Genomic DNA, 27,146 nt, shown 5'->3' with positions numbered 1-27,146 from the left:
TCTATCTCTTCTCTATCTGTGTGTTTTTGTGTCTTATATCTATCTGACTCCATCCATCTGTCCATCTGCCTGTCTGGCTATCTATCTATCAATCTGTATCTATCTGCTTGTCTGTCTCTATCCATCTATGTATATATCTGTGTCTGTGTCTATTTCTATCTTTTCTCTATCTGTGTCTTTGTGACTGTCCCTGTCCATGTATAGATATGTGTCTATCTCTTTCTATCACCTATATGTCTACCCACCTATCCATCTATTTAGCTCTTTGAATAGATACACATGTGTAGAATTATATCTTAAATGCATTTTTTTTAATCCATAGATTTCTCTGTTTGTTGAAGAGAACTGTCCAAGATGCCGGAAAATCCTGCAGCAAGTAGGTCTAATTTGTTTATGTCCATAATAGAGTGGTGAGTTATCAGGGAAGGAATGGAAAACCATTGGCGTTTAACTGGTGCTTTTATCCACCATTTCTACCGTAGATAAGCTGCAGATTCTGCAGGTCCTTGACCGGCTGCAAATGAAATTGCAAGACAGGGGTGACACCTCCCAGAATGAGAAACTTGCCTTGTTTTGTGAGACACTGAAGAGCCCTCTCTTCAACCAGATTCTTACGATTCAGCAATCCATCAGACAGCTGAAGGGCCAGGTAGGTTCACACCCTTGGTCTTCCTTGCTGAGTTGGTTTTAGGATGGAGATCTATAGATTGATGTCAAGACATTCTGATTTGGTGACTTGAGCTGGGATCACAGAGTTGGATGGGTCAAGTCACGAGCATTTCTTTCTTTTAGTTTTTTTAAGCCCCTCCTTTCTGTCATAGTGACAACTCTAGGACAGAAGAACAAAGGCTAGGCAAATGGAATGAAGTGACTTTCCCAGGGTCACATAGCTAGAAAGCATTTGAGCCCAGATCTGAAGCCAGGTCCTCCCAACTCCTGGCCTGGAGCCCTATCCACTCTACCAGATAGCCACCCCACCATCATAGCTTTCTCAACAAATGGTCTTCCCGTTTTTTCCTTAAAAAGTTGTCAAATCTTCCCCACTCCCACTCTGCTCCAGTCTGTTGCCCTTTCGGATGGGCAATTATTAGGAAGTTGTGTATGTTGTCACTGAATCAACCTCCCAATGACTATCCATTGCTGGAGAAGTTAGCCAAGAAAAATGCCACACGTAGGGGGCTTTGTATAGTCTAAGATATGCTTTCTTTTTCTTTGACTTTTGGTTGGGGCCTTACGGCTCCTGATGCACATCAGCACCAACTATGCAAGTCAGAATTGTCTGGAGACCAGAGGAATGAAGGGCCACACAGTAAATAGGTGGCACTTGAACTTGAACACAGATCTTTGGGACCAGATTGCTATCTGCTAGGCTACACTGCCTCTCAGGCACTATAGATATAACAGTTTTTGGTGCTGCTGCTGCTGTTATTATCCACAGGCAGATCCTATGTGTGCCCTCTTTGGGGAACTGCCTCCTGCTCATAGATATTTTTTTTTTTTTAACCCTTAACTTCTGTGTATTGGCTCCTAGGTAGAAGAGTGGTAAGGGTGGGCAATGGGGGTCAAGTGACTTGCCCAGGGTCACACAGCTGGGAAGTGTCTGAGGCCAGATTTGAACCCAGGACCTCCTGTCTCTAGGCCTGACTCTCAATCCACTGAGCTACCCAGCTGCCCCTCATAGATCATTCTTGCCTTAGGTCGACATGGGAGGTTGCTAGTTAGTAGATGGTGCCTGGTGCCTATGTGGTCATCTGTCTTTATCCTGATGTATTCTTATGATGGTCTTTATTTATTTTTTTTTTTAAACTCATGCTTTCTGGCTTAGAATCAATACTAAGTATTGGTTCCAAGGCAGAAGAGCAGTAAGGGCTAGGCAATGGGTGTTAAGTGACTTGCCCAGCATCACACAGCTAGGCTAGATCTGAATCCTGGATCTCCCCTCTAGGCCTGCCTCTCTATCCACTGAGCCACTTAGTTGTCTTAACACTTGAGACCTTGGGAAAGCCCCACAGCCCCCTGGGGTGGGGCTTATTCAATAAAATGAGTGGATTGAACCAGGCGGCTTTTAGATCTAAGTCTGATCTCTGGTAACCAAAGGATTAACAGACAGACAAAGCTCTGTTTTTTTATATATATATATTTTTATACCATCTACATACACAAGCTGTTAGCTCCATGTGCAACCTGCAACCTCTAATCTCTCATAAGTTTTTTCAGGTTACGAAATTAAGTGATCTCTCTTTTTCTCCCTCCCTCCTCTTTCTCTCTCTCTCCCTCTCTCTTGCCTTTTCCTTCTCCCATTCTCCCTCTCTTTGTTTTTATCAGCTTAGCCACATTCCTTCAGATTGCCCGGCCAACTTTGATTTTTCCAGGAAAGGGTTGCTTGTGTTTACTGACTGCTCCATCTCCAATGGGAATGCCCACACAGCCTTTAATAACTCGGGTGGTGTGTTTCCTTGGCCTCCACGATCCGGAAATGAGGAATTTAACTCTGTCATCCAACAGATGGCACAGGTAGGTCAAGTCACATCTTGTTACATGTAACCCCATTTCCTGACTCCCTGACACTACACTGGGTGCCCCTCTGCCTGGTGTATGTTACCTTCTCTTACCGCCCCTTCTAGAATCCCTACCTATCTTCTATGCTGAGTTCAACACCAGGAAGCCTTTCCCTACACCGCCCTATCCCCTGGTTGCAAGTGCCTCTTGGCAAAATTACCTTCAATGATTATTTATGTTTATATAAAGAGATGTTCTTTTTTACCAGAATGTAAACTTCTAGAAGGAAAAGATTGGTGTTTTTGTGTTTGTGGCCCCATTTAGCATGGCCTAAGGGAATAAATACGCATTTATGTAGGGCCTACTATGTGCCAGATACTGTGCTAAATGCTTTTTGCTTCTTTTCAAATATTATCTAATTTGATCTTCACAAAAACCCCGGAGGTAGGCACTACTAACAAAGGAATGAATGAAAGAATAAATAGGTAGCTAGATTAAAATTATCCCCATTTTAAAGTTAAGGACACTGAGGCGAATTAAAGCAAGTGACTTTCCCAGGGTCACACAATTAATGTCTATGACTGAATTTGAACTTGGAACTTTCTGACTCTTAATAAATAAAAATTTTAAAAATTCATCATTCTACCCACTAAGCTACCAGCTTCCTTATGCATAATGGATGGAGAGCTGGCCTTGGTGTCCCGAAGCTCTGGGTTTATCTTTTTTTCTGACACATGCTGTCAGTATTACCTTGGAGACCTTATTTAACTTCTCAGACCTTTAGGCAACTTTCCATATAGGTTATAAAACCTTTGCCAGCATGACAATAAAAAATGAAAAGAAAAAAAAAGATTCAATCTTGTTTTCTTCAGCTTCCTATCAGCATAGTATACCTGGGCAGCCAAAGAGGAGAGAACTAGGTTGGTTCCTTGGAGAGTGAAGGTTGCCTGTAATCTCTCTCTGAGGAGTGATCCACTTTTCCTCTTCAAATCCTACTGAATAAAATAGAATGGAGAAGAACCCAAGAGTTGATGTCTCTATGAGAAACAGGATTAAAAGCTGGGGATCTGTTTCAAGTATCACCTTTGTCTAATTTCCCTTCTCACTTGTGCGTTTTCTATCATTGATCTTTGACATTTGGGACCAGATTTGTCCCTCACCTGAAGGCTCTGGAGAAACCTTTACTGGCTTGTGAGTTTCAGTTTACAAATGGAGACAGATTAGAAAAGATAAGGCCAATCAGATAGCAAATTCATGAATTTTAAAGCCCTGTTTAAACCTGAATCCCTTACTTAGCATTATCTCTTTATTCCATTTGTTTATTGTTCAACCCTTACTTTTTGGTTTTTGCTTTTGTAAGTCCCCTGGCATTGGAAAGGGGACTCTTTCAATTAGTGTGCTATTAAGGGAGAGAATAAATCCTTGGCCAGAAGGACCAGAGCCACATCTTTTAAGATAAAACCCTTGTGTAGGGTGAGGTTTTCTCCCAGTCTTTCAGGCTGTCCCAATGGAGAGAAATATGAACCTGATTAAAACCAGGAGATGCTACTTGTTTTGACTGGAGCTAAAAGCTTGTACCCTGAGGATTTCGAAGCTTAGATTCTTTGCTTCTCTGAAAATGGAACTGAAATGAATTTTTAGTAAGAAAGCAGGGGAGGGGAAAATTCACAACATTTTGAAGATGTTTGTAGAAATGCAGAAAACATGCAATAGGAAACAGGGTTGCCTCTGAGAATGCTTCTTCCTCGTGGGGTTTAGCTCATCATGGGAATGAAGTGTCAAAATGCTTCCCCAGTTCCCTGAGGTGCTGAAACACCCTTGAGGCCATCATGGCCTGGATTCGATTTTTACTGCCAATCATGAAGTGAGTGTTTTCCCAGAAATCCAAATGCTGGGTTTGTCTAGTCTTCGAACTGTCCAGAGTATCTTTGTCTGTGCTCATCAGGTTCAGAGCTAGCTCAACAGTAAGCTTTTGGACTTTATTTCTCTCCCCATCAGGGCAGACAGATTGAATATATAGATATAGCAAAGCCATCTACTGGAGGTCTGGGATTCAGTGTGGTGACCGTAAGAAAGCAAAATGCAGGAGGCGCAGGAGGTGTTGATCTCTTTGTGAAGGAAGTCCAACCGGGAAGCATAGCAGACAGGTGAGAGTTATTTATGTGCATTCTGGTTTTATTTGTTTTCTCCACAATCATTTTTAAAATAATACTTTATTGATCCTTCACTTTCCCCAGTATTTCTCTTCAAGTCACTTGAACTTCCCTGGGCCTCAGTTTTTCTGATCTATAAAATGAGAGAATTGGACCAGTTGGCCTCTGAGGTCCCTTTCAACTCGAGGTCTTTGAGCCAATGATTCTATGATTCTTTCCTCCTTTAAGAAAAATAGCAGAGCTAAGGGAGAAAGAGAGAGAGAGAGAGAGAGAGAGGGAGGGAGGAAGGAAGAGGGAGGGAGAGAAGGAGAGAGAGAGAAAGAAGGAAGAAAAGAAGGAAAGAAAGAAAGGAAGGAAGGAATTAATTAATTAATTGACTGGGGGCAACTAAGTGGCTCAGTGGATTGAGAGCCAGGAGGTCCTGGGTTCAAATTTGACCTCAGAAACTTCCTAGCTGTGTGACCCTGGGCAATTCAATTTACCCCCATAGCCCTTACTGCTCTTCTGCCTTAGAACCAGTACACAGTTCTAAGATAGAAGGTAAGGGTTTTTATTTTTATTTTTATTTTATTTTATAATAAATTTTATTTTGTAGAAAAACAATTTTTCCATGGTTACATGATTCATTTTCTTACTCTCTCCCCCAATACCCCACCCTGTAGCTGATGCACATTTCCACTGGTTTCTTCATGTGTCATCGATCAAGACCTATTTCCATATTATTGATAGTTGTATTAGGGTGGTTGTTTAGAGTCTGCATCCCAAATCATGTCCACATCAACCCATGTATTCAAGCAGTTGTTTTTTGTTTTTTTTTTTTTTTAACATTTATTAATATTCATTTTTTAGAAAAGTTAACATGGTTACATGATTCATGCTCCTACTTTCCCCTTCACCCCCTGCACTCCCCCCACCCTTGGCCGATGCACGTTTCCACTGGTTTTAACATGTGTCATTGATCAAGACCTATTTCCAAATTGTTGATAGTTGCATTGGTGTGGTAGTTTCGAGTCTACATCCCCAATCATGTCTGCCTCAACCCATGTGTTCAAGCAGCTCTTTTTCTTCTGTGTTTCCACTCTTGTAGTTCTTCCTCTGAATGTGGGTAGCATCTTTTCCATAAATCCCTCAGAGTTGTCCTGGGTCATTGCATTGCTGCTGGTACAGAAGTCCATTACATTCGATTTTACCACAGTGTATCAGTCTCTGTACAATGTTCTTCTGGTTCTGCTCCTTTCGCTCTGCATCAGTTTCTGGAGGTCTTTCCAGTTTACATGGAATTCCTCCAGTTTATTATTTCTTTGAGCGCAACAGTATTCCATCACCAGCATATACCACAATTTGTTCAGCCATTCCCCAATTGAAGGGCAGCCCCTTGCTTTCCAGTTTTTTGCAACCACAAAGAGTGCAGCTATAAATATCTTTGTAAGGGTTTTTTAAAAAAAGAAATTGATAATGCTAATAGTTAGAGGGGAAGAAAAGAAGAACATTTTGAGCATCAACAACAGTGTGAGCAAAGTTCCCAAAGGGAGATGTCAAATGCCAAATTTGGAGAGCAATAAATAAATTAGGTTGCTTGGAACATAGAGCAAAAAAGAGAATCATGTGACAGGTTGGAGACAGTTTGCAAAAGATATTACTGTCAAGCAGAGGTATTTCTCTCCCAGGTAATTAGGGACATAACAGACCTTTCTGGTCACTTAAAATGAATCAGGGCAGTCTGGGGACTATCTTCTGGGATGGGATTTTTATATCCCAAAGGAGGGGTGACAAAATGGGAGCAGGGTGCTTGTGATATTTCCTAGACTAGTTTTGTAGAGGGTACTTTAAGGGGAGGCAAGAGGCTATAGTGAAGTGAGGATTCCTACCCCTTAAAGAGGGTGATGGGTACAAAAAAAAAGTTAGTCATTGGTAAGCAGAAACTTGACTAGAAAAGAAAAACTCAAGTCATGAGAATGTGACATGAGTATGAATATCTACCATTTGTTGTTGTCCAGTTGTGTCTGTCAGGTCCAATTCTTCGTGACCCCATTTGGAGTTCTCTCGGCAAAGATACTAGAGAGGTTTGCTCTTTCCTTTTTCATCTCATTTTACAGATGAGCAAATGGAGGCAAACAGGGTTAAGTGACTTGGCCAGGGTCACAGAGCTAGTTAGTATCTATGGCCGGATTTGAACTCAGGGAGATGAATCTTCCTGACTTCAGGCCTGGTACTCTATCCACTGTGCCATCTAGTTGCCCCATACAGGTGTGTATGAGTTGGTCTAATAATAAAAGTGTTGTGGTAGGCCATAGGTAAAACATGGTAATTGGCTTCCAGGAGGCATTTGTTTGAGTAGGAAAAGAGTCCTGGCTCTCAAGAACTCTCGGGGCATGTGCTGCTTATTACCCGAGTGACCTTAGGCTTCTCATAAGAAGTGGGTATTGCAGAGTGGGTGAACTTTCAAATAGAAAGTCAAATATATTGATATTGATAGAAGCCAAAAATTTGATAGAAGTCAAAAAAGAGGGAGCAGCTGAATAGCTCAGTGGATTGAGAGACAGACCCAGAGACAAGAGGTCCTGGGTTCAAATCCGGCCTCAGACATTTCCCAGCTGTGTGACCCTGGGCAAGTCACTTAACCCCCATTGCCTACCCTTACCACTCTTCTGCCTTGGAACCAATACATAGTATTGACTCCAAGACGGAAGATAAGGGTTTTAATTTTTAAAAAAAGTAAAAAAAGAGCAGAAAAGAGAGATGAGGACAGAACTAGAGAATAAGACTGAGGAAAGTCAGGCAGAGCTGCAGAAATTTATCAGTGAAGAGTCAAAGAATTCATGCCAGAAGAGCCTTTTCAGAAGGAGGTGGGTGATCAACAGGGCAAGATGCTGGAGAGGTCAGTGAACATCGGGACCAAGAGAAGGCTCTTGAATCTAGCCAAGAAGATGCTCTTGCCTGTACTGAGTAATTTCAGCGGAGCGAGTGAAGCTGCATTTCAGCAGGTTTGGGGGTGGATTTTTGGAGGGAGTGGTGAGGAAACAGCTTGAGTGGGTGTGGAGAACACCTTCAAATAGACTGGCTGGCATTGTTTTTGTTTACCTTTAAAACCAAATGTCTTTAAAAAAAACACCCCAACAATTTACAGGATGCACACAGTGTAAGTTGTGTTAATTACTTAATGTGTGCTCTGATGAAAAAACATTCTGAAGTGCTAAGTTGTAGTCTTTAATTGAAACAGTGTAATAAACAAAAGAACTCGGTAGCAACCGGCTGAATGTGGAGTCCTCAGACTTGGGGGTTTCGTGGTTGTTGGGTTGGTTTTTGTTTTTGTTTTTTTGGTTTTGCCTCTTCTGAGAAGTTAATGAACCACTTAATAGAAAGAAAAATGTCTTCCCCTATTTCAAGGGATCAACGATTAAAGGAAAATGACCAAATCCTGGCCATCAATCACACCCTCCTGGACAGGAACGTCACCCATCAACAAGCTATCACTCTGCTCCAGCAGTGCATGGGGTCTCTGCGCTTGGTTGTTGCTAGGGGATCACGACCATGGCGAGGCCAGAGTTTGACTAGCCTGAGTGATCTAAACCCTTCAGAGAAGGTGAGTAAGAACCTGGGAAGATTTATATGCCCCAAATAAATAAGTCTGGCTAAAGGTTTCCTGACTATGAATGAATGAATTTTAAAAAGCATTCCTTAAGTGGATGATTATTTGCCAAAAGCGGTCACTGCCTCCTTAGATTCTTATGGGAGAAATAACACACCTCCTTGTGGAATGCAGAGAAGATTGACACACCCCATCCAGGGACATTTTCAGAGTTCTTTTAAACTTGGTTCCTGGGTCCAGAACTAGAGGACAAAGAGAGAGCAAAGTTGTGGGAGAGGCCCGACTGTTGATTAGGAGGTGAAGGAGTTGCCATTATAAGTATTTAGGGAGGAGCAGTCACCAGTCTGGAGAGTGAGGCCTCTGGTCAGATGTTCCTGGTCTCTGGTATTTGGAATGGTGGTTGGTTAACCCAGAGGCTTGGGAGAGAAAAAAGGGAAATTTTTATTGTATTCAGAGAATCGCATAATCATAGGTTTAGATCCAGAAGATACCTTAGAGGCCAAGAAGTACAATCTTCTCATTTTAGAGACTAGGAAGATGAGGTCCAGATGCCATCATCTCCCAATTTGTGTAATTACTAAAAGCAGTTGGCAATTTCATGAAGGCAAGATATTTCATAAAGACCTTTTTTTTTTTTTCCTACTTTCTAATGTTTTTCCCAGAAGGGTTTGTGTCTCACCTGGACTACAAGTTGTTTGCTGACCTTCAGGAGACAACTTGAGCTAGTGTTGGGAAAATGAGCCCCTAGCCTGTCCCATGCAAAAGGGATCTGGATTGTTCTGCTTCACAGCAGAGAGCAAAACTAGGAGCTCCCCGTTGTATACAAATGGATGAAAGATTTCGTTTCATGAAAGATTTCTTTTCAATTAGAGCTATCAACAAATGGCTTAGGCCAGGGGTCTGCAACCTAAGGTTCTGGAGCCATATCTGGCTCCACCTCCAGACTGGCCAGTCCAGGCAAGGGCCCCAGGATGTGCCCCAGGGGGCCCTTCAGCCCCCGCCCCCTATTCCAGCACCTTCCACCTCCATGCTCCTCCTTCCGCAGGCGTTTATGGCTCTCACGGCCAAAAAGGTTGCCGACCATTGGCTTAGGCCAACATAGAATGGAATTGGAGCTCTTCCAGCAAAAGCTAGGTGGCCACATCTCAGTGATATAGCTGGGATTCTCCTCCAGATGTGAGACAGACGAGATGGGTTCTCCAATGCTGTGGCTGAGTTTTAGTTATTATTCTTTTAGGAGATAGGGAAAGGATTCTGTCTTTCCAAATGCTAGCTGCAGCCAGACAGCTCATTGCTGTGAGGATACTGATGTAAGATGATTTTTGATTTGTTTTCTTTGCAAAGGATCTTTCCCGTCCTCCTTTTAATTTTCTTTAAAAGAATCTATTTTCTTTCCCTCCCACTTCTCAACCCATTAAAAAAAAAAAAGAAACCTATATAACAAACATGGACATTCAAGGAAAGTAAATTTCCACACTGACCATGTCCAAAACAAAAGTGTTATTTTGTACTCAGACCCCATTCCCTCTTTTTTGGGAGATGGGAGCCTGCTTTATCATGGGCCTACTGGAATCATGGCTTCCTTTGTTGTTGGCATCATATAAATTGATCTGGTTCTTCTCCTTGCACTCTATTAGTTCTTAACAAATGTTTCCAAAGTTCTCCGAGACCTTCTTCTTCATCATTCCTTACAGCATACTTATATTCCATTATACACATAAAGAATCATTTATTCTGCCATTCTCCAAATAATGGGCATCCCTTCGATTTTCTAGTTCTTTGTCACCAAAAAAAGAGCTGCTGTAAATATGTACATATATGGGGCTTTCCTGCTTTCTTTAATCTCTTTGGGGTGTAGGCCTAGACATGGTATCTTTGTATAGGACCTACATTTGGAGCTGGAAGGGATATTACAGGCCATCTAGTCCAACCACCTCATCTTTCCAAGGAGGAAACTGAGGCACTACTAAATTAAATGACTTGTTTGTGGTTGGTTGTACAAGTGACTGAGTTGGGAATAGAGACTAGGTCCTCCAAGTGTAGCCTTTTCCCCTTGGTAACTTGCTGCCTGAAAATTCAGAGAGGTGAGATTTCACCTCAGACACTTCCTAGCTTATGACCCTGGGAAGGTCACTGGACCCCAATGCCTAGCCCAGTGGTTCCCAAACTTTTTTGGCCTCCTGCCCCCTTTCGAGAAAAAATATTACTTAGCGTCCCCTGTCACATACTATCACTGCCCCCTTACAGTTATTCACCACCCCCAAATGCACCTGTGGCCATCACCGCCCCCCTGGATCACTGCAGCACCCACCAGGGGGTGGTGGCACCCACTTTGGGAATCACTGGAGCTCTTCCTGGTCTTCTGCCTTGGAACTGATACTTAGTATCAATTCTAAGATGGAAAGTAAAGGTTTAAAACATTCAGAATAGTGGTCTTTTTGGCATAATTATTTTGATAAGTATATGACCTTCAGCAAGTCATGCCACTGCTAAGCATCAGTTTCTTCAACTATAAAATGGGGAAAAAAGGAGTCTTTTCTTCCCTTCCTCCCTTCATCTCTCCCTTTTCCCTCTTTTACTTGTTTTCTTCCTTCCCTCCCTTTCTCTTTCCCTCCTTTTCTTTCCTTCCTTTCCTCCTCTTCCCTCTCTCCCTCCCTTCCTAAAAACCCTTACTTATCTTATAATCAGTACTGTGTATTGGTTCCAAAACAGAAGAGCAGTAAAGCCTAGCCAATGTGGGCTTAAGTGACTTGCCTAGGGTCACACAAAGCTAGGAAGTATCTGAGGTCAAATTTGAACTCAGGACCTCCCGTCTCTAGACCTGGCTCTGAATCTCCTGAGCCAATTAGCTGCCCCCAGCTACTCATCTTTCAAATTCTAATGTTCCGCATATATAACTTGGTCTGTCTGCCCATATTTCTCTTTGCCTGCCTGGCTGTGTCTGTCTCCGTTTCTTTGTCTTTGTGTCTCCGTCTCTTTGTGTGTCTCTCTTATTAGTGTATATACTCTATCTCCCCTACTAAATAAACGGTCAATCCCTTAGAGTGGAGACTATGTCTTTGTCATGATCTTTTTTTAATACCTTGCATATACTGGGTGCTCAGTCAGACTGTTGGGTTTGTTGAGTGTTCCTTTCGGTGCAGAGCCCCCCTAGAAATGTGGATGATGGCCTCTCTGTAACAGACGCTTTTTTGCTGTTGTTTACAGGTTTGCTGGGGTCATGTTGAAGATGTTGAACTTGTTAATGATGGCTCCGGCTTAGGCTTTGGAATTGTTGGTGGAAAATCCAGTGGTGTGGTTGTGAAGACCATTGTTCCTGGAGGATTAGCTCATCGGGTGTGTGGCTTTTCTCTGTCATTGTTTTATTTTTGTTATTGTTCCAAAAAATATTCTTGTTTATTTCAAACTTAGTTACTATGAGCAGAAATCAGTGCGAATCACCATTGCGGAATCACAGAATCTGAGTGGAAGGGAAGCTCACTGGTCATCTGGGCCAACACAGAGCTGAAACAAATGACTGACAGATTGCAGTCTGGGTGTGTTGAGAGAGTGTGCTTATCAGAGAAATCATTCATCTAGAAGCCCCCAAGAGTATGGTATCCTTTGACAAAATCTCTTTAGTTTGATAGAGAAGACATTTTGGTAGGAATATTAGGGATATAACTAATTAGCTTTGTTTTCAGTGTCCAGTTTTCCTCGTCTCCAGCCTCCCTCTGCCTACCAAGCTGCAGGGCTTTCCAGTCAACCAAGTCTAAAAGGACTGCAATATACTGCCACTGTTTGCAGTTGTTCAGATATTTTTTAATTGTGTCCAACTCTGTGACCTCATTTGGGGTTTTCTTGGCAAAGGATGACTTGGCCAGGATCACACAGTTAGTAAGTGTCTGAGGCCAGAATTGAACTCAGGAAGAGGGATCTTCCTGACTTTGAGCCCAACACTCTAACCGCTGTACTACCTAGCTGCCTACTGCTAAAATCAAAAAATTCTTCCCGGGGGCAGCTGGGTAGCTCAGTGGATTGAGAGTCAGGCCTAGAGATGGGAGGTCCTGGGTTCAAATCTGACCTCAGACACTTCCCAGCTGTGTGACCCTGGGCAAGTCACTTGACCCCCGTTGCCCACCCTTACCACTCTTCCACCTAGGAGCCAATACACAGAAGTTAAGGGTTTAAAAAGAAAAAGAAGAGAAAAGAAAAGAAAAGAAAAAATTCTTCCCTCCCTCTATTCCCCCTCCACTGGACACTGGGCTCTTTGATCTTATAAATAACCCAAGTTCAGTCATGAGCTGTTGCTCTTATCAACATTTCCATGTCATTAGCATGTCTGTTCTCCAGGATGTGACAGAATGATGGGGAGTTGATTTGGTTAACTTGAATTTACACTGAGGTTGTTTCTCTCCCCTGCTGTTCTTCCACGTCACCTCCATAAATAATCCTCTCCATTTTTCCCTGTTAACTCGCTTATGGGCAGTTGTTCACCCAAATCAATCTTTTCTTGGTACAAGCACAGTTGTGAGTGAAATACCTTTTTAGGGGCTGGGGGGGGGGGGGAAGCGGGTCTCATCATGTTTATCGGTTCTACTGCAATATAAGGCTCTGGGAAGGCAAGACAAAAGAATGCCTCTTGTGTTCTATTTGAGTATAGAGCCTTTAAAAGTAGAATGCATTTAGTCAACAGCTTTTGTTTTTATATCACCAATATTTTTGGAATTATCTTTCTGCTCCCCCTCTTACAGAAAGAACCATCATTAATAATAGAGGAGGAAAAAAAGGAAAGGGGTGAGACACCAGTTCAGCAAAACTATCCAAAGTATCGAAAGCCTTCCGAACCCCCCTTCCCTCACTTCTAAACCTCAGGGAGGAAGCTGCCTCAGCATTTCTCTTCTTTGGGGCCAAGCTTGGTCATTGTAACTTCACAACATTCACCTTTAATTATTTTATCGATGTTCATTTTATTTACATTGTTGTAATCATCGTGTATATGGTTTTCCTGGCTTTTTCACTTAATTTTGTATCAGTTCACAAACAGGATACTTCTGTATCCATCATAATCATTGTTGCTCATAGCACAGCAATATTCCATTGCGTTTATTTATTTACCACAATTTATTTAGCTGCTCCCTAATTGATGGGCATCTACTTTGTTTATTTCCCAGTTAATGGGATTTACTTTGTTCCAGTTCTTTGATGCTATAAATTTGTTGGTGGAGCTAGGAAAGTTCTTTTGATTGTAGTGGCTTTCACTAATTTATTCTTCTGAGAATTATTCTGCCCCTCTCTAATTGAGACCCTTCTAATTAAGGAGGCCAATGTGTGTACTAGAAGGTCTAGGTTCATAGGGCAGTGATGGTGAACCTTTTAGAGACCACATGCCCAAACTGCACCCTCAAGCCACCTGGGGGACCCCACATTACCCCAGATAAGGGAGAGAGGAAGTGCTCAGATTGGGCTGCTGGGCAGAAGCATGGGGCATGTGGAAAATGTTCTCAGGCATGGTGGAGATGGGGAAGAGGACAGCCTCCTCTGGCACTCAGAGGTCCATGTGCCATGGGCTCACCAATATGGTTCTAGGGGAAGGAGCAAAGCCAGCACTCCAGTGACTACTTTGGACTGTTTTCAAGTAGGGTATGCTTCTATTACCCAGGCTCACTGTCTCTGGCAAGAGTGAGGGATAAATAATAGTTTGTTTTGCGGGACCCCAAGCAATAGCAAGAGAATATGAGGAAATACCTGAACACATTCAGTAGACTCCCTGGGTTGAACTTTTTGGAGGCCATGCCTGAGAGTTGTCCAGGATGGGCAGTCCTGGATGACGTATAATATTGGAGTTGGATCCCATGGCGATGAGATCAGAGAGCCACTAGGGGCCTGGGTATTCTCTCTCCTGATCCAGTTCACGCTTCTTCTATAACCAGTAGATGGTCTTTGAGAAAAATTACTGGCACTAAAAGAATTCCTTCCTCTTGAGCCAACCCAGTGATGAGCCTCTCCAAACTGAGTTGGGCCAATTTTCAAATAACAGGCATACTGTCCATCATCAGGCCAGAGAAGGATTGGTCAGGCCTGGCATTTGGCCTACATAATCAGCAAAGACCCAGTTCACCTCCTTCCTACAGTGGGGTACCAGAGTAGAACGTGAGTTCAGGATTATACTGTTTCTTAAAAGAGGAAATAGTTGTGGGTCCCAGAAAATTCAAGTTTTTAAATATCTTTTTTAAAAAGGGCAGCACACCCATAGATGAATGGAAGAATGTGGGCTTTTGGCCATCATTGATTAATTTTGCTTCTGTGTTTGTATTTTGCCCAGACTCTTTAATGACTCTTGTTGATTGGTTGATTCATCCATCCATCTATTTATTTATTTATTGACTCAGTTATTCATTTATTTATTTAAGCCCTTAACTTCTGTGTATTTGCTCCTGGGTGGAAGAGTGGCAAGGGTGGGCAAAGGGGGTCAAGTGACTTGCCCAGGGTCACACAGCTGGGAAGTGTCTGAGGTCGGATTTGAACCCAGGACCTCCTGTCTCTAGGCCTGACTCTCAATCCACTGAGCTACCCAGCTGCCCCACTCTTGTTGATTTATGATGCCTATTCAGATACAAATTCAACTCTGTACCTTTTAATTTGCCTGCCTGCTCTACAGATTATGGAAGGAGGAGGCCTCTTGCAAAACTAAAATAAAAGGCAGCACTTTGAGATGCAGGAATGAAGAAAGTTGCCTGTCATTTCAAAGCCTTCCCTATCTATCAATCTGACTAATAACTGTTTTTGCCCTGACTGATTCTGGAGAACACCTGCTTTTCTGTAATGAACAAAATGTTTGGCTTCCAGTGACAGATGCAAATTAACTGCCACAGTTTAAATTAAGCAAGAGGTGAAGTAAAATTGGGGAGGGGGAAATATATATATATATAGTGCTTTTAAAAGAGAAAATCAAACAGGCAATTCAATCCAAAAGCACTAAGTGACTTTGGGTGCAAAGTGGTTCCGTCCAGTTCCCCAAGCCTTTACTAATTGCCTCCTTTGTGCCAGGCATTGGGAATTCAGAGTCAAAATTCCAATCGTTTCTATCCTCAAGAAAATCCTATTCTGCTTTGGAAAAATGACTTGTACACGGATCAGTGAATTCCAAAGAATGTTCAGTGTTATTATATTGGTGAGGGTGAGTGAGCACCACCAGCTGGCGAGATTAGAAAAGGCCCCAGGGTGGCCAAGGCCCTGGAGCTGAGCTCTGAATGGAGCTAGAGATTTCTCAGAATGGTCCTGGGTGCGAATTCCAGGCAGGAAGGACAGTCTCCCTAGCAGGTGGGATGTTGTCTATAGGGAATAACAATAAGGAGAGTTCACTGGAGTCATCTGGGCATTAAGTGCATTTTCATCTTCCTCTGCTTCTAAGTAAAATTGAGCAGTTCCTTCAATCCACTCAAAAATACGACTCGGAGCAGGGAGCCTCTAGACTGCCAAAAGCTCTTTGCCAGAGAGTCAGTGTGGTTCTATGGAGAGAGCACTGGACATAGGTTTGAATTCTAACTCTTCCTTTCCCTCTAACTTGGGCAAAGGCTGTTCTTTACAAACAGTGTTCTAAGCATCTGGCACATAGTAGGTACTAACTAAATGCTTGCTGACTGTTGACACTTTAAGGGCTTTTTAGGCCAAGTTTGGGAGACTGGATTTAGGAGGCAGGCAGGCAACATGGAGGGCAGTTAGGTGGTGCAGTGGTTAGAGGGCTAGATAAGGCTCATCTTTCCGAGTTCAAATCTGGCTCAGACACTTGCTAGCTGTGGGACCCTGCATGAGTCACTTAATTTTGTTTGCCTCCATTTCTTTATCTGCAAAATGAGTTGGAGAAGGAAATGGCAAATCATTCTAGTATCTTTGCCCAGAAAACCCCAAGTAGAGTCACAAAGAGACAGACTGGACTGAAAAAAAAAATGACTTGAATAACTAAAAGTGCACCAGGTTGCTTCTTGAACCTTCTGACAGCAGGTTGACCACTCCAGTCTTTATAGCCTGATGGCATCTCAGTTGCAAAGTAAATGCTGCAGCCTTGAATATCAATTTAGCTTTATTCTGTGCTATTTGCAGGAGAGCAGGAAATGGTTCTTCCCTTCCACTTGGTACCTTTCATTTTGTGGTTTCAAAGAACTCATCTGCTATGCTTCAGGAATGTCAGTCAGGTAGAAAAAAATTGTGTGTGGGGGGGGCCGAGGAATGCTCTAGAGCAGGGGTCGGCAACCTTTTTGGCCGTGAGAGCCGTGCAATGCTCCCAGTGCCGCTCCTGTAACAGCGCCTGAAAAAAAATGGACTTTATGGCTCCTGCATAAAGAGCCATACATTGCTGACCCCTGGGCTAGTGGTTAGGATTTTCTATTCAGGTGGTGGTCAGGTCTTAAATTAAGGCATTAACCTGTTAGTGGAAGCTTCCTTCAGGGGAAGGGAGATTATTCAATTTGCTAATTGATCAAATTTCTTCTTCTTCTTTTTTTTTTAACCCTCACCTTCCGTCTTGGAGTCAATACTGTGTATTGGCTCCAACGCAGAAGAGTGGTAAGGGCTAGGCAATGGGGTCAAGTGACTTGCCCAGGTTCACACAGGTAGGAAGTGTCTGAGGTCAGATTCGAACCCAGGACCTCCCATCTTTAGGCCTGCTGCTCTTTCCCCTGAGCCATTTGGCTCCCTTCTTTTAGAGATTTTTCAGCTGAAGGTGAGCACTTCTCAAAAATGTTGTAGTGAGAACTCCTTTGGGCTATGGGTTGGATAAGATGGTCTCTGAAGGCCTTTTTAACTCTCAAGCGTGATGATTCTGTGATTTTGTGAGCACACCTTTCTTATGTATTGTAGGATGTCATGTTATGAGCTGAACACCCAAAATTTAAAAAGTGAGAAGCAGCATCGTACATTTGAAAGAAGTTCAAATCCTGGTCCCCTCCCATATATTTGTGTGTATCTATGTATATGTGTGTGCATATATGTATATGTATGTATGTATGTGTGTGTGTATAAGTAAACTTGGGCAGGTAATTTAACTTTCTGGCCTCGGTTTGCTTATCTGTACAGTGAATGTTTTGGACAAGGTGACTCATAGGATCTCTTTATCCATAGAACTGGGAGCCAGTCATATATGAACTGTCCTTGTCCTTAAAGAGCTTACTTAGGTGCTATTGGGAAGAAGGATATGATATGGGTACCGATAAAGAAATATCTGATAGATTCCAAGTAATACAATGTCATTTCAATTCTACTCTTAGAATGTAATCTGTTTGAGTGTAGGTAATGTCTGTCTTGTTTCTCTTTGTATCCCCAGCACTTGGCAGAGTGTCTGAAACATAAGAGAGAGAGAGATGGATGGATGGATGGATGGATAGATAGATAGATAGATAGATAGATAGATAGATAGATAGATGACGAACCGTTTGGTGGAGGCACCAAAAGATGCCTGAAGAGCCTTCACTGGATCATGAAGACCCAAATTTGAACTTTGGGGCGCAGTTGATCTGAACTATGGGGGTTGAATGAATTGAATGCATTTATTTTGAATGGACACTCTTATGCCAGTGGGGTACTGCCCCAAAATTGGCTTTTGTCAAAGCGGCTAGCTTTTGTCCTCTTTTGGTTTAAGATCCACTGAAAAAGACCAGTCTTTTTCAACGGATCTCAGGGGGGTAATGTGTCATTTAAAATCACTTGGGATACTTGGAACTACATTTCCCGTGATCCCTAATGGGTTTCCGGTTTTGGATGACGTATTCAAGGTGAGGGACCGTTTGAAATTAGGGGGAAGTGACTTGGAGCTTCCTTTTTAGTGACCTGAGCTCGAGGAGAGAGGAAGGAAAATGGCTGAGGTGAGGTTGGAATAGGTTTTTTCTTACAGGCGTGTGGTCAGTTTATCTCTATCAGCATGGCTTTTATTAAAATACTATTCTCCCTTTTGATCTCGGCCCTCATCATTTTTAATCATAACAATAGATAGATAGATAGGCAGACACAATTATATCTATCACATTGTGACAGAAGGAGAAAAAAGGGAGGGAGAGAGAGAGACAGAGAGACAGAGAGAGAGACAGAGAGAGACAGAGAAAGAGAGAGAAAGAGAGAGACAGAGAGAGAGAGTATGTATTTGTGTATAATTCATTCATTCATTCATTCATTCATTCATTCATTCATTCATTCATTTTCTTTCTTCTTGGCTAATGCCCCTTAAAGAATGGAAAGCTCCAGACTGGGGACCATATCTTGAAGATTGGAGACACAAATGTGCAAGGGATGAGCAGTGAACAAGTTGCCCAAGTCCTGAGGAACTGTGGGAATTTTGTGCGGATGGTAGTGGCAAGAGATCCTATTGGTGAAATTTCTGTGACTCCTCCAACTCCAACAAGCTTGCCTGTGGTCACACTGCCATCTATGTCCTCTGGTAACCAGAGATCTGTGAGTATAGGTCCTGGCCTTTTGAACTAACTTTGCATTATAGCACTTTTAGTCTAAGTTGAAGTCTTTTTTTCTTTTTGAATACCACTATGGGAATAAGTCAGCTCTCCTCATGAATGACACTGATAAGCTCAAGGCTTTGGAAAAAGAGAAGAATGAAAGGGGAAGGGAGAGAGAAAATGTGGAAGATTCAGAGAAAGAATAAGGGCAGCTAGATGGCTCAGTGGATAAAGTGCCAGGCCTGGAGTTGGGAGGACCTGGGTTCAAACCTGATCTCAGATACTTCTTAGCTATATGACCCTGGGCAAGTCACTTAACCCCCATTGCCTAACCTATACCACTCTTCTTTTTTTTTTTAAATTAAGTTCATTTATTTATTTAATTAATTTCAAGGATTTTTCCATGGTTATATGATTTATGTTCTTTCCCTCCCCTTCTCCCACCCCACTCCCGTAGCCAATGAGCAATTCCACAGGGTTTTACATGTATCATTGATCAAGACCTATTTCCATATTATTAATATTTGCACTAGGGTGATTGTTTAGTCGACATCCCCAATCACATCCCCATCGACCCATGTGATCAAGCAGTTGTTTTTCTTCTGTGTTTCTACTCCCACAGTTCTTTTTCATAAGTCCCTCAGAATTGTCCTGGATCATTGCATTGCTGCTAGTACAGAAGTCCATTACATTTGATTGTGCCTCAGTGTAACTGTCTCTGTGTACAATGTTCTCCTGGTTCTGCTCCTTTCACTCTGCATCACTTCTTGGAGGTCATTCCAGTTCACATGGAATTCCTCCAATTCATTATTCCTTTAAGCACAAATAGTATTCCATCACCATCAGATACTACCATTTGTTCAGCCATTCCCCAGTTGAAGGGCATACCCTTATTTTCCAATTTTTTGCCACCACAAAGAACACGGCTATAAATATTTTTGTACAAATATTTTCCCCTATTATCTCTTTAGGGTACAAATCCAACTGTCCATACCACTCTCCTGCCTTGGAACCAATACTTAGTATTGATTCTAAGATAGAAGGGAAAGGTTTAAAAAAAGAAAAAATATTAAAAAAAGGAAAGAACAGGCCAGAAAATTGCATGTGATGGTGAGTCTGGGCCCATTTGTATTGGAATTTGAAGTCACTTTCACACTTTTGAAGTCACAGTGCCTGACACATAGTAGGTGCTTAATAGATTTGCCTTCACTTTAGGGCATCATGTATCAGAGCTGGCCTTTTCCTGATGTAGAGTCATACATAGGGTTATAAGATCACTGTGTGAAAACCAAAAAGGAATTGGAGGTCATTTAGTTCAATCCCCTTGTTTTACAAATGAGGAAACTGAGGCTTATAACAGTGAAATGACTTGCCCTAGGTCCTACTAGTAGTAAATGTTCAGGGTTGGATATGAATCAAAGTCAGTCCTCTTTCTACTTTGATCATAAGTCCATGAGCACTGGAAGACCAAAGTTTATGTTCTGGCTCTGTAACATTGGCTAATCACTTAGCCTACCTGGCGCTGCACCAGATGACTTCTCAAGTACCCTCCACTTCTCTATGAGCCCCTGATATTAGACAAAATGATTAATCATTGAACTTGCCTTTCTTTTCCTCTTAAGGTTGACCCTTCTCTTTTTGATACTTATGATGTTGAACTCACTAAAAAGGATGGCCAAAGTCTTGGTATTACAATCATTGGGTATGCCGGGTCTTCACAAACAGGTAAACCCTTTTTCTTTTGTCCTCGGAAGCTTTCTTGGCGAGTTTTTCATGTTCTCGGTACAATCTGACTTGTGATCATTATATGACAAAATCCATGACTAGATAATAGAAATGAATGACTTTTAATGAAGGATAACGGAGAATTGAGGTTCATCCTTTGAGCTCTATTATCTCCCCAGGACTTAGCACAATACCCAACACACAGTAAACACTAAATGCATTATCTCTGCTGTCTCTCTCTCTCTTTCTCCCTCTCATCTTTTCCTCCCTCCCTCAATCCCTAGCATCAATGTAGTTATGTATGAAGTTATACATGGATCCATCTATCCACCTACCTAGCCAGTTACCTTCCTACTTGCCTAATTATAATAGACATTGCCAGAAAGTTTTATAGTATGCTTCTTAATCAGCACGTGATTTTCTCCCATTTTCTTTACTTTTTTTTTTTCAGTTCCTTCTCACATTTTTTCCTTTCATTCCTACCCCCTTTTAAAAGGCTTCTTTTCCACTACCACAGAAAGGACAGAGCTATGTTTCAAAAGAAAAGACAAACAAAATAAAAATAAGGAGGGACAAAAAGGATGCTACAATCTACACTCAAAAGAAGGAGCAGCTAGGTGACTCAGTAGATAGAACACCAGGCCTGAAGATAGGAGGTCCTCAGATACTTCATAGCCATGTCACCCTGGGCAAGTCACTTAACCCCAGTTGCCTATCACTTACTGGCTTTCTGCTTTGGAACCAAAAATATCATATACTACATCTTATTCAGCCATTCTCCAATTGATGAATATCACCTTGATTATCTGTTTTTGCCATCACCGAATGAACAGCTATGAATATTTTGGTACAAATAGGTTCTTTTCCATTTTCTTTGATCTCCTTGGGTTATAGACCTAGGAGTGGTATCACTGGGTCAATTGATATATACAGTTTTATAGCCCTTTTGGGCTTTGTTCCAAATTGCTCTCCAGAATGCTTGAATCAGATCACAATTCCACCAACAGTGCATTAGTGTCCCAGTTTTCTCACATCTCCAGCATTTGTCATTTTCCTTTTTATCATGTTAACCAATCTGATTGGTGTGAGGTGGTATCTTGGATTGTTTTGATTTGCATTTCTCTAATCAGGTGTGATTTAGAGCTTTTTCTCATGTGATTATTGATAATTGATTTCTTTAGAAAACTATTCATATAGGGGGCAGCTGGGTAGCTCAGTGGATTGAGAGCCAGACCTAGAGATGGGAGGTCCTGGGTTCAAATCTGGCCTCAGACCCTTCCCAGCTCTGTGACCCTGGGCAAGTCACTTGACCCTCATTGCCTACCTTTACCACTCTTCTGCCTTGGAGCCAATACACAGTATTGACTCCAAGACGAAAGGTAAGGGTTTAAAATTTTTTTTTAATTAAAATTAAAAAAACAAACTTGTTCATACAGTTTGACTATCTTATCAACTGAAGAATGGCTCTTATCTTTTTAAATCTGGCTCAGGTCCCTATATATTTGAGAAATGAGCACTTTATTAGAGAAATTTTCTGTAAATACCTCCTCCACCATTTCCTGTTTTCTTTCTTGTTTTGGCCACATTCATTTTGTTTTCCAACAATAAAATTCTTAGTGATTCTTTGTGATTAGAGCCTGATGTATAAGTACCCAAAATAAGAGAGGAATGAAATAGCCCTTGCCAACAATGACAGAATCTGAAAAGAACCAGCAAAAACCCCAAACAAAGTGGGAAACAACCTTAGCTTTTTTATGAGTGTAGAGTATATAAGGTTAGGCTCACAGAGAGCTCAGTTATTGCCAAATAAATAAGTAGCCCAGTGGATAGAGTGCCAGGCTAGGAGTCTGGAATATTCATCTTCCTACGTTCAAATCTGGCTTCAGATACTTAATAGCTGGGTGACCCTGGACAAGTCCCTTAACCCAGTTTACTTTAATTTCCTGATCTGTAAAATGAGTTGGAGAAGTAAATGACAAAAAACTCTAGTATCTTTGTCCAAAAAATCCCAAATGGGGTCACAATGACTTGGACAAGACTGAACAACAGCAAACCAAAAGCCCACTCCACCTCATTTTTCACATAAGGAAATTGAGGCCCAGAGTTGTTAAGGGATTTAACCAGGTTACACAATGGCTATATTTATCTTTGAACCCAAATTCCTGGCTCCAAATCCAACTCTCTTTCAACTGCACAAGGATTGTAGTTAATTGATTTTTCAAAAATTGATGGTCTTGCTTGCTCATAGCAGGTGGAAAAATTAGGGATGCTAATATATTCAGAGTTCTGAATAATTCCTGTCAGGCCCACCCAGTGCCCTTTTAGCCTAATGAAATACCTGTTTTTAAATCTTTTAGTTTCTTAAGTGCCTCTCACCCCCTTTTTTAAGTTTGGAAATGCAAATGATTTCCAAAATAGCTAAATATGGATTGTGTATTCATGCACTTGCGCTTAGGAAAAATTACTGTTTGCCTTTGAAGACAGTCATTTTTTTCCTAAGACTTTTTAGAGAAAGGGTGTCTGAACTCCTGAATTTGGCTTCCATCCACCCATGCATTCATCTATCCATCTATCCATCCATCTGTCCGTCCATCTCTCCATCTATCCATCTGAATATTTAGTGACTACTCAGTCAGCCTTTCATTCACAGTGTGTACAAGACATTTTTACTAGCCTTTGTAATAGAAGACAAAGAAGAGGCAGACAAAAGAAAGCTTCCCATCGATATTGCTCTATAATGACTAACTAGAATATTACTTCTTGATAGGAAGTGGAGGACGTGTCTAAGTTCTATTTTAAAGAGCAGAGAGAAAGAGATGAAAATACTTTCATTCTTCTAGACAGTAGAAGCAATCAGGAGTGACCAGGAGAGCCAGTTCAGATATTGGACTTGAGGTCTAAAGAACAGTTGACTAGTTTGGTAGATTTTTTCCCCTTCTTTTCTTTGTTACTATAAAAGAATGGCTCTCTGGAAAGAGGGAACAGAAGGCATATAGGAGGAAATATATGTTATGCAAACATAAAAAATAAGAAGGAATCTGTTTTTTTAAAAACCTGCCCAAATCATACCTTTGCTTTGTACTATTTATTTATTTTTAATCTTTGAAAATTTTATTTCGTTAATAAATTTAGGATATTTTTCCATGTTTACAAGATTCATCTTCTTTCCCTCTCTCCCACCTCCTTCCCATAGCTGACGTGCAATTCCATTGGGTTTTACATGTGACATTGATCAAGACCTATTTCTATACTATTGATATTTGCACAAGGGTGATCATTTATTTAGAGTCAATATCCCCAATCATTTCCCCATCAACCCATGTGATAATGTAGTTGTTTTTCTTCTGTGTTTCCACTTTCAGAGTTCTTCCTCTGAATGTGGATTGTTTCTTTCTCATAAGTCCCCCCCGAGTCGTCCTGGATCATTGCATTGCTGCTAGTAGAGAAGTCCCTTACATTGGATTGTACCACAGTGTATCAGCTTCTGTGTATATGGTTTTCCTGGCTATGCTTCTTTCACTCTATATCAATTCCTGGAGGTTGTTCCAGTTCACATGGAATCCCTCCAGTTCATTATTTCTTTTAGCACAATATTATTCCATCACCAGCAGATACTACAATTTGTTCACCCGTTGCCCAATTGAAGGGCATCCCCTCATTTTCCAATTTTTTGCCACCACAAAAGTACTATTTTTTTAAATGTTTGTATGCATTTTTTGGATACTCTTTTTTAAAAACCCCACAGATGTATCACAACCAACATCCCTCTCCCCTAAGAAGAACCCTGGAAACACTTAAGCTGAATCTCATAAAGGAACATCTGGAATATTTTGTTAACATGTCTTCTTCACTTTAAGGAAAACCTCTCTCAGATGGCTCAGCCCTAGTCCCAGAGGCTTTAAAATGGTTTCATATTGATATTCCTCTTTCGGTACATTTAACCGGTCTGCAGTGCCCTTGCATTGAGGCAGACAGTACGACTTCTTTGGTTCTCATTTCTATTTTCACGCCTTTTTCCCTTTGATTTACATGGGAACAGGGTACTTGTTTCCAAGAATTCAAGAGAGTGATGTGTAGAAGAGAGGTCAGCCTTGGTCTGTTGGACCCCAGAGGATAGATACATCCCTAGGGAGAGCAATATTATCATAAAGCTGAATTGAAGCCATTGCTGGGTGATGCAGAGCCAGAAAGGAAATTGTTCTTGACCTCAAGGAGCCCATGTTCAATCCAGAAGTACATGCAAAATAAATTATGAGCTACTTTTGGGGGGTATCTGTAGTTAGAAGGAGCTGGCAAGATTTCCTGGAGTAGAAACTTCTGAATAGTGAAGAAAACAAAGGTTTTATGAAACAGGAGATGAGGACTGAGTTCTTGGCATGGGACGGAGAGAGAGTTCAGACAGGAGATGGAGAGCTGTTTGTAAGGAAGAAGGCCGGTTTGATTAGACCATGGAATACAAGAAGAGGAGTTGTATATAATCAGCCACGAAAGGGTTGGTTGGAGCCAGTTTGGGAAGGATGTTAAAAGCCAAATAGTAGAGTGTGTATTAGATGCTAGAGATAATAGCGAGTCATTGAAATTTATTAAATATGAGAATGACATGGTCAAGGCCTGCCCTTTAGGAAAATTACTTTAATGGCTAGGTAAATGGAGGATGGATTGGGGTAACTAGGTGGTACAGCGGATAGAGTACTTGACTCGGAATCAGGAAGACTCATCTTCATGAATTCAAATCCAGCCTCAGATACTTATTAGCTATGTGTCCCTGGCTAAGTTGAGCAACTGAGAGTCAGGAATATTAATCATCCTAAGTTCAAATCTGGCCTCAGATACTTTCAAGCTGTATGAGACTGCTTGCCTCAGTTTCCTCATCTGTAAAATGAGCTAGAGAAGGAAATGGCAAATCACTCCAATATCTTTGCCAAGAAAATGTAAAATTAGAGAAGAGTATGGATTTAATTCAAAGGAAATGAAGGCAGTGACACAAAGGTAGAGGCATGATATAAATAAAGATAGAGCAGGAGAGACTAAAAAAGAATAATCATGTATGGAGGAAGAGATTAGAGAGATTGGTGCCTCAAGGAGAGTACCTAAGGGAGGATGATCAAAAGTGTCAAAGGCTGCAGAATTAAGACTGAGGCAGGGCCATTAAATTGGACAATAAATTTAGATTGGACAATAAAGAGGTCACTGGTAGCTTGGGAAAAATCACTTTCACTTGAATGCTGAAGTTGGAAGTCTGATCTCTCATCAGACTACCAATGAAAGATGTTCAACTTGTCCTGATTCTCAGGTTGATAGTGATCGTGTTGTAGCCAGCTGGCCTTCCCCTCGAAATAAAACAGATTTATTTAGCAATGCAGTTCTTTCTTCTTTGAAACAAGGCTTTGAATTAATTTTCTTTTCTTTTTATTTTCACATCATTCTTACTTCCAATCCCCCACCAAAATAACTGTTCATTGTCACAAAGAAGCAGTAAAATAGACCAATCCATTGACTATATCAGACTAAAGATATGATGGCTGTAGATTTTATTATTGGCCTTTCATCTCAGTTACTTCATGCCTCTAGTTAAATATTTAGCAATCATGGAATAACTAGTGATTTTTCTTTCTGTTTTATTTCTCTTGTGTCCATTCAGGGGATGTCTCAGGAATTTATGTGAAAAATATAATACCAGGCAGTGCTGCAGATCATAATGGCCAAATTCATGTCCATGACAGAATAGTTGCTGTAAGTAATTTTAGTTTGGGAATTCAATGGAATTTTTTAAAAATCACTTTATTAAAATATCTCTATGGGGATGATTTTTTTTTAAACCCTTGTACTTCGGTGTATTGTCTCATAGGTGGAAGATTGGTAAGGGTGGGCAATGGGGGTCAAGTGACTTGCCCAGGGTCACACAGCTGGGAAGTGGCTGAGGCCGGGTTTGAACCTAGGACTTCCTGTCTCTAGGCCTGACTCTCACTCCACTGAGCTACCCAGCTGCCCCCTATGGGGATGATTTTAAGAGTGGAGAGGCCGGTTGGGGTGGACCTTCAGTGTATTCTGATTCTTTAAGTTCAACTAACCAAAATGCTCTGGGAGACCAGGTTTCTACAGGAAAAGATGTAGGAAACTTTCCCCAAAGGGGATGGCTGGAAGAAAAACTAAAGGAAGCTGGTGAGAGATATAATAATCCTGGTAGATCACAAAGTCTGGAGTGATAGGCTTACATTAGTGTGATGGAAGCTCTAGGTTACACTTTTGGAAACATACTTGGACCATAAAGGAATAACTAAGGCAGATTAAAGGATCCTCTTTGCTGGATTTATTTTTTAAACTAATATGATTTTTTATTTCATATGATTAAAAATAGATTGGCCAGGTATCTTCTTAAGAATCTGTGAGAACTGGCAAATATCTCTTGATACTTCTGTAATTTTCAGGAAACAAGGCTCTACTTGTCCAGGATGTCTCCCAGCCCTCAATTAGGGAATTCCTTTTAAGCGTGGTAGACATTCCTTTTTGGTGCAAACTAAACTTCCTATTTCTACTTAGTCCTGGAAGAACTGGTCAGAGGATTTTACACTTCATTTCTAATAGAGTTAGGCTTGTAGAAGCTAAGACTTTCCAACACCTTATTTCTTCATGGAATTTTCTAAATAGCACCTATCTCCCAGGATTGTTGTGAGGATTAAATGAGAAAATATTTTTCAAGTGTTCAACATAGTGCTGGGCGCATAATTACTTATTTCCTCCCTCCCTCCCTCCCTCCCT

The 27,146-nt window shown here is 41.4% G+C and overlaps 1 protein-coding gene across 1 annotated transcript in view; it reads left to right on the top strand.

Moving 5' to 3' along the window:
- The first annotated feature begins 320 nt into the window (after positions 1-320).
- PATJ (PATJ crumbs cell polarity complex component) overlaps positions 321-27,146 on the top strand; it is a 332,079-nt gene continuing 305,253 nt past the window's right edge. Inside the window, exons 1-9 of the mRNA XM_044674774.1 lie at positions 321-376; positions 483-649; positions 2,326-2,514; positions 4,498-4,646; positions 8,040-8,235; positions 11,449-11,577; positions 18,442-18,663; positions 20,285-20,387; positions 26,029-26,120. Coding sequence (XP_044530709.1) covers positions 355-376; positions 483-649; positions 2,326-2,514; positions 4,498-4,646; positions 8,040-8,235; positions 11,449-11,577; positions 18,442-18,663; positions 20,285-20,387; positions 26,029-26,120 — 1,269 coding nt within the window. The 5' untranslated portion in view covers positions 321-354. The remainder of the gene's footprint in view (positions 377-482; positions 650-2,325; positions 2,515-4,497; positions 4,647-8,039; positions 8,236-11,448; positions 11,578-18,441; positions 18,664-20,284; positions 20,388-26,028; positions 26,121-27,146) is intronic.

The sequence above is a fragment of the Gracilinanus agilis genome, chromosome 4, assembly GCF_016433145.1.
Source record: "Gracilinanus agilis isolate LMUSP501 chromosome 4, AgileGrace, whole genome shotgun sequence".
NCBI lineage: Eukaryota > Metazoa > Chordata > Mammalia > Didelphimorphia > Didelphidae > Gracilinanus > Gracilinanus agilis.
Note: the sequence above shows the minus strand (reverse complement) of the source record. Positions and strands in the feature narration are given on the sequence as shown.